The 8,160-nt window shown below is 43.5% G+C and overlaps 1 protein-coding gene across 2 annotated transcripts in view; it reads left to right on the top strand.

Annotated features, from left to right (window-relative positions):
• The first annotated feature begins 443 nt into the window (after positions 1-443).
• ENPP2 (ectonucleotide pyrophosphatase/phosphodiesterase 2) overlaps positions 444-8,160 on the top strand; it is a 116,383-nt gene continuing 108,666 nt past the window's right edge. The window contains exon 1 of one of the 2 annotated variants that reach the window (XM_054498977.2): positions 444-675. In XM_054498977.2, the coding sequence (XP_054354952.2) occupies positions 655-675 (21 nt within the window). In that variant the 5' untranslated portion in view covers positions 444-654. The remainder of the gene's footprint in view (positions 676-8,160) is intronic. The other variant, XM_054498981.2, reaches the window with a different exon arrangement.

Raw genomic sequence — 8,160 nt, 5'->3', positions numbered from 1 at the left:
TGTAAAATGGCAGTAGTAGGAAAGCCTCCTCGGCATTGTTTGGGAGGCCAAATGACAGCATGATTGTGAAAAGCCCTTTGTAAACTGTGGCGTGTTTTAGAAAAAAAAAAAAAAAAATTGGTGGTGATATTTTCCAGAGCGTCAGAGGAACTTAAACAGCCATAGGCCTGCCCCTGTTTGACCTGGAAATGCTAGTTCAGGGAATGCATTAACAACACAGCAGGAAACTTCTGCTGCGAAATCCTTTTGGAAACAGACTGAATCCTACAGAATGAAAGAGAAATGGCAAACCACACCGCACAGAGGTTCTCCTTGAAAGATGAAAAATTAACTGGGCACTGTTGGGGGTGGGAATGTGGATGGCGGCGCTGGACGCCCCGTCTTCAGCCTCCCGACACTTTCCTTCCCCAAAGCCATTTTAGTCAAAGGTCATGTGTGTGTCTTGTCAAAGGCCAGCTTCCAATGGAATCATTGTCCCCCGGGACAGCGGCCCCCTGACTACATCTGCATTGGAGAAATCCCAAAAGCAAACGGCCAGTGCAAACAAGAGCAGTCCGCAGCAGCCGTCCCGAGCACAGCTCCCAGGTCGCGGGGCTGCAGCCCAGGCCGCGTCCGCAGCGCCAGGGCAGGAACAGACGCCGAGACTCCCGCAGCATGACCCGCCACGCCGATCGGGTACGGTATGCGCCTCTCTCTACACGTCCTCCATTGCTTGGGCTCCCGGGTCACAGCTGCCATTCTGTCAAGCAGAGAAACCTTGCAAAGGGCCTCCAGGTTTGCCGGAAAACGGTCCCTGTTGGGCTGCGTTCCCGTGCACTCAGCTGGAGCAATTTGCAGGCGCGCAAATGCGGAGCTCAACTCATTTCGAGTTTTCATTGCCAGAGAATGAGTTTGTAAATATCGAGTTTGTCTCTGGTTTCTGGAAAGCGAGCCGGTCCAACTTGCAGGACTGTCGGTTCACCACGGCTCCACACTCTGCAAGCGGGCGACCCTCAGCCTTACCAGCCGCAGGGCACTGCAAGCTCTGCCCTCCTGGGCCCGGCTTCTTGTTTATTACCTGTGGGACACGGGCTTGGCAAGCAGGACGGGGATTTTAAAACAATATGTTTAGTAATGTCCTCTGGACTCCCACACTTGCCTCCAGGAAACAGAATCATCTCCCTGAAGGAGGGAGCCCCTTCCCCACAACGCGCCCCTCGCAGGCTCCACAAAGATGTTGATTGACGTGCACAATTCGGCACAGCCAGTTTCTTGGTCCTTTGTCCTTTTCTATTTGAACAAGCCTTTCAAACGGATCTGGCTAATTTTGGATAAGACTAGAGGGAGCCCTGGGTCTTAACTGATTATGGTTGCTTTAGATCTGGACTTGGAAATCTCCAAGGGCGAACACTGGGGAGCGTCCGCAGGGGCCATGGGCACAGCCGATCTTCAGGTGCGGAGCGGGGGTCAAAGGGTTCCAGCGATTGCTGGGCTTCCACGCTCTGGTTTCATTTTAACAAGTGAAGCACGAGCCACTTCTCACTGATAGACGGAATGGACACAAAAGCCGCTCTAGTGCCCAGCAGGATGGAGAGGGAACCCGATTCCGGTATTGCTTGTGTATTTATCACATACCCAGTTCCACGGAGCGCAGGAGGTTTTCTGCACTTCTGCTCATCAGGTATTTAATGGAGCTTCCGGTTTCCCCTGCAGTAGTCACCTCTGGCTGCCACCTCAGTTTTCTGCTCCTCTTCCCACCAAACTCCTTGAAAGAGTGGGTGGCATTTGCTGTCTCCCGACATGTCCTCACTACCGGTTTGCTCCTTTACACCCAGTCACCTGGCGTCCGCCCTCACCTCTGAGGGCCAACCTTTGGCAAGGCCGTCGAAGACCTCCTTGTAGCAAAACCATAGAGCGTTTTCAACTCCCCCCCTCCCACGCACACACACAGCCTCTGTGTCATTTTGAACTATTGGTCCTTTCCTCTCTCTGTTTTTGACTCTGTCCTGGATGCTGCAATCCCGTGCTTCCCTGGCTCCCTTCTGACCTTTTGAGTTACAATTTAATACTTAAAGGGCTTCACTTCATAAATGTCTGTGTGCGCTGCTCTTTCTTCTTGGCTCTCTTCGCTTGTCATCCTGCAGTCTCTCTGGATAATCTCATTCACTCCAGCGGCTTTAACCACTGCATATACATGGTGTCTCCCAAACCTAGCCTAATCTTTCTCCTAAAATTCCAGTCCCTGCTTTGATGTTCCATAGAGCACCTTAAAATCACCGAGTTAGGACCTGGATCTGTCTTCTCCCTTCTTCTCCCAGTCCTGCTCTTCCTCTTTTCTTTGCCAGTGCTTAAATGGCATTTCTCAAGTTGTCCAAGTCAGACACAACAGAATCACCCTAGGTGACTTCTTCCCTTTCCTTCATGACAATCATCACCAAGCCCTGTCTGCTCTCATTGCTGAGTATGATTCATACACATACCTGTGTCTCCACCTCCCCCACCACTGTTATAGTTATGGCCAGTATTCCCTCAAATTCCATTCTGGCCACAACTTCCCATTAGTCTCATCTGGCGCCAGTCCTGCCCAGCCCATATCTCCATTTTGTTTCCACACTGTGTCAAATGATCTTTCTTTCTTTTTTTTGAGATGGAGTCTTGCTCTATTGCTCAGACTGGAGTGCAGTGGTGCAATCTCAGCTCTCTGCAACCTCCACCTCCCAGGTTCAAGCAATTCTTCTGCCTCAGCCTCCCAAGTAGCTGGGATTACAGGTGCCTGCCACCATGCCTGCCTAAATTTTTTTTTGTATATTTAGTAGAGGCGGGGTTTCACCATGTTAGCCAGGCTGGTTTTGAACTCTTGATCTCAAGTGATCGGCCCGCCTCGGCCTCCCAAAGTGCTAGGATTACAGGCGTGAGCCACTGTGCCCAGATTGTGTCAAATGATCTTTCTAAAATATAATATGATCATGCAGTTCTTTTTGGAAAAGTCTTCAGCAGATTCCCATTTTTATTTTCTTCCAAGAATAATTTTGGTGGATACACGTTCTCCTCAACTTGCCTTTTACCTTCCTCTTCATTGTTATATCTTACTACTCACTCCCTCTCCACATTTTGTGCACCATTTTTGTACATTTTATATACATTTTGTCCATATCATATATGAATTTAGGCGTTTTAAACTATTTATTAAATAAGACTTTCTTTCTGTACATCTGTGAGGTCTGTGTCTAACCTCTATTTTTGTTTAGACCCAGCTGAAAGCCCCTTTCTCTTGGAAACTATGCAGATCATCCTTCCTAATGGGTTAGGTGGCCCCCTCTTGTTCTCCCAGAACTTCCTTTATTTCTGTGGATCAGAGCACTTACCATTCTTTACTACAACTATCTATTTACTTGTCCATCCCACACCAGTTCTTAGGGATCAACTCTTTTTGTCTTAGTATAATTACAGTTAGTGCTTAGACCCAGCTGGGATGCTCAATGAATTCTTGTGCAATTTTTGTGAATGACTGTTTATGTTTAAGCATTGAATTAGATGACAGAGATACAGAAGCTTTCAGGAAATTATCATCTATAATATGCTAAGGAATAAAGATTAAGCATGATTATCAGGGAAAACATAGTTTTCTACTTATTTAGCAATGGAAGGGTTTAGACTTTCTGGATATTTGAGAATAATGCCTCAAGTCTCTGGGTCTATGAGCTCCCTTTCTAATTCACATCTCAACAGGTGGGCTTCTCCTATTGCTATTGCACCTATCCTAACCTTCCCCAAGGAAGAGCTGCAAGAAAGGCCTTTTGCAGTTTTGGCTCTGTTGACTTTGTGAAGGCAAAGGAATCCTCTTTAGGCTGGAACCTGGCATGGGACAAGGACACTAAAGGCCTAGATAGGTGGGCTTCTAAGAGTCCTTTGATAAGCTTGATCCAGGGAAGGCATCCAGAACCTCAGAATGGGCCAGTGGGCAAGGCATCTAAAAACTCTTTAGAAAGTGATGGAGAATGTGGGATGCTAGAGATAAGAAAATGCAGTTTTGATTTCCTAAAAAGAGAGATGTGTGCAATCTAAACCTTCAGACAGAAAGGTGAATGATGATTAACTTTAATAGGGAGTTATTTAGACTTGAAGTTGTTCTCAAACTGTTTGAGACCAAGGTCCTTTTCAGGTATAGATACACACTACTCTTCTCAGAAAAAAATGCAGGATACACCACATATTGCACTTTGTATGAACTTTCAGTGGGTTCATTACAAGTCAACTCTGAGACTCCTTTGATTTGTAATGAACCTCCGATTAGGAATCTCTAATCAAAGGAATTAATTAATTCCACAGATATTTGGGAGAGTGAAGTAGGTGGTGAATAGTGGAGCCAGCATAAGTCAAATTAGGCATGTTTTCTTTTTTGAGATGATCCCAATATCATGTGTGCTAATGACCATGAACTTGGAGTCACAGGACCTGGGCTCACATCCCTGCTCTGGCAATTGCTACTTGTGTAATTTTCTGAGAGATGATTTTATTATCTATTAAAAAAGAGTAATAGGTGCTGGAGCATTTAACTAAAATAAAGTATGCGAATGCACCTGAAACATGGTTATACTCAATAAGCTTAGTTCACAACATTGATTTCAGGAAGGCACAGATTCTATGATCTTCTTCTGGATTAGAAAAGTGCATATGGGCTGGATTCATGACTGGTTGAATGCATTTATGAAAGGAGAGCTGATTAACAGATGGATTGGCATGTGAATGTCTTTAGTGGCATGCTACTGGCCTCTGTCTTCATTCCTGTTTATTCAGCATCATTGATATCTATAAAGGCATAATATAAGGCTCCCATTTGCTAAGAGAAAAGGCATAAGGATTAGGAGTCCAAAAGTTATCAATAAGATATAATCTGTTTTGGCTTTCAATTTTTGGGGTGTGTGTGTGCAGAGATGGATATAAAAAGTCTTATGCATGGATCCCAAAATTCAATTGCAAATTACTAGATATGTGTGTATGTGTATGACAGAGGGGGATGGGAAGGAGAGGGAGAGGGAAAGGGAGATTGAGAAAGGAAGAGACAGAGAGAGGAAGAGACAGAAAGTTAGAGAGAAGTGGCAGCTTTATGTAGTTAAGGTTTAGAGATTTAAACTGATGATAAATCAATAGTGATATGTTTCTTTTAAAATAGAATTTTGTTGTATTAAAAGAGGTCTAGAGGCCGGGTGTGGTGGCTCACGCCTGTAATCCCAGCACTTTGGGAGGCCCAGGCAGGTGGATCATGAGGTCAAGAGAAGGAGACCATCCTGGCCAACATGATGAAACCCTGTCTCTGCTAAAAATACAAAAATTAGCTGGGCGTGGTGGCAAGCACCTGTAGTCCCAGGTACCTGGGAGGCTGAGGAAGGAGAATTGCTTGAACCAGGAGGCAGAGGTTGCAGTGAGCCAAAATTGCACCACTGCACTCCAGCCTGCGCAGCAGAGTGAGACTCTGTCGCGAAAAAAAAAAAAAAAAAAAAAAAGAGAAAAAGAAAAAAAAAGATGTCTAAAGTATAGAACATGAGACATGATAGTCATTGTACTCTGTATTGTTCAGACCATATTTAGAACAATTGTATCTAGTTCTGGGTGCTACACATTAATTTATTAGCAACTGTATTGTCTATTATTGTTTGAGCACCTAATATGTGGCAACCACTCTGCTAGATGTTGGAGACAACAGTGCTGAAGAAGACCTGATCTCATGGTATTTACAAAGGAGCAGAGGTGTTAGATGAGGAACCAGGTGATTTTAATTCAATATTATACTTGCTTTGATAGGGGAAGTTTAGGTCCTCGTGATACCACCTGAGAAGGGATATTTAATCTAGACTTAATGGGACCAGGGTAAACATTCTTTAGGAAGTGATGTCTAAATTGAGACCCAAAGGCTGAGTAAAGATGAGGAAGGTGAAGGTGATGGAGGGAAGAGGGCTTCAAGCAGAGGTGTCAGTACCTTCAGTGGGCTGTGCAAGGAACTAAAGAAGGAATGCAAGAGAGGGGAGGGGATGAGAGAAATGAGACTGGAATGGTGGCTGAGGCCAGAATGGCATGACACTGTCCTTCTTGAAGCTGTAATTGATCTTTACGAAAATGGGGAGCCAATGAAGCTTGTAAGCAGGGCAGTGTCACAATCAGTTTGGGGTCTTGGAAAGATCAATCTGGCTGCAGTATGAACAATGAGTTGGAAGGATGGCTGGTAAGACAGAGACCACTTAGGAGGCACTGTGTCATATAAGCAAGAAAAGATGGTGGCCCTAAACAAAAGGGTAGCAGGGAAGATGACAAGAGTGGATTAGTTCAAAAGCTAATTAGGAGTTATAAGAGTACGGTAACAGACTGCAGGAATGCTCTAGGAAAGATGGGTACAGGACATTTAACCTGCAAAAGAGAAGATTTAGAGGGTCGCAATGTCTGTCTTTCCCTCTAATGTGGAAGGGAGATGATCATTGTGTTTGTCTTTGAGAGGGCAGGATGAATGAATGAATGAGCCAAATGAATAAGAGACACAAGGAGATACATTTCAGCTCAATACAATAAAGAATTTTCTAACAGGCATCCCAAGGCAATGAATTCTTTATCACAGAGAAATTTAAGCAAAGGCTTGATAGCAATTCTTGGAAAAGTTGGAGAGGCAGGAATATGGTTAGCCAGGCTGGAGGGCACTGACATTTCTTTTCAACCCTAGGATTTCAAGATCCTGTGTATAAAGTTCACATATCTGAGCTTGGCATTTAAGGCGTCCTGGGATCCAGTCCTTTGTTGGGTGGCCATATGTCCTGGTTTCCTGGTATGGTCCTAGCTGTTTCCTGCAGCTATTAACAGTAGCCTTTTTCATGCTTGAAGGGGTCTTAGTTTGAACAATAAATTTTATGACCTTTCAGCCCTATGACTTGATTTTCCTGCCTCGACCCCTGACATTCTTTTAGAACTCCCATGAACTACTCATACTAAACTATTTGTTACTCTCAGAGTAGACCAGGCATTTTATTACAAGTTGGTTTACTTATGCCATTTCCTGTGTCAGGAATACCCTTCCTCTCCATCATCTTTGTACCTCCTGGAAAATATACCTTTTCATTAAGTCCTAATCTAAATCAAATGTTGAGTCATTCATTAAGCTTTTCTTTCTTTTTTTTTTTTTCTGAGACAGTTTTGCTCTTGTTGCCCAGGCTGGAATGCAATGGCGTGATCTTGGTTCACCACAACCTCCACCTCCTGTGTTCAAGAGATTCTCCTGCCTCAGCCTCTCAAGTAGCTGGGATTACAGGCATGTGCCACCATGCCCGGCTAATTTTGTATTTTTAGTAGAGATGGGGTTTCTCCATGTTGGTCAGGCTGGTCTCAAACTCCTGACCTCAGGTGATCTGCCCGCCTTGGCCCCCCAAAGTGCTAGGATAACAGGTGTGAGCCACCACGCCCAGCCTTTTTTCTTTTTAAATTGTCTTTTTATAATGTGATAGGTTGCATTATATTGCTGAATATATAATTATTTTTATACTTTTTTTAGCCCTTTCCCTAAATTATCATCTCCTAGGAGTAAGGTACTAAGATCTTTGAAAAATACAGTAACCCATTGGAATGAATGGTGCTTTGTTTGAAGCAATAATCTTTCAGAGGGAAATTTTCATTTATTAAAAAAGGTCATATTTTCATTATATGAGTGATGCATGCATTTTGTGGAAAAAAAATCAAAAAAGGAAAGTACAAAGAAGAAACAAAAGTTATCTACAATCTCACTATTTAGAGATAAGCATATTAACTCATTAATGAATATCCCTTCTATATTCTTTTATGTGTATGTAGTCTTAAAATTGGAATTGTCCATAGCCTTCTGTAACCTGCTTGTCTTTAACAGCATACCACGAATATTGCCCCATGCCATTATATATTTTTCAAAAACATAATCTTCAATGGGTGCATTGTATTCTAGATGTAGCTGCCTCATGATTTGTTTGGCAAACTCCTGCTCGATATCAGGCTATTTCCACATTTTTGATGTTGCAAAAAGAGCTATAATGACCAACTCCCAAGACAAACATTTATGCATCCATTTGGTGTGGGACATTTATATTTTTCTAAGATGGCAAGACAATTATTGATGGAAAGAAGGATATTGAGTCACTAAGAAAGCATGAGTTAAAAAAAGGCTAACTTTGC

Source organism: Pongo pygmaeus, chromosome 7 (genome assembly GCF_028885625.2).
Source record: "Pongo pygmaeus isolate AG05252 chromosome 7, NHGRI_mPonPyg2-v2.0_pri, whole genome shotgun sequence".
In the NCBI taxonomy this organism is placed as follows: domain Eukaryota; kingdom Metazoa; phylum Chordata; class Mammalia; order Primates; family Hominidae; genus Pongo; species Pongo pygmaeus.
This window is presented reverse-complemented; position numbering and strand designations above follow the sequence as displayed.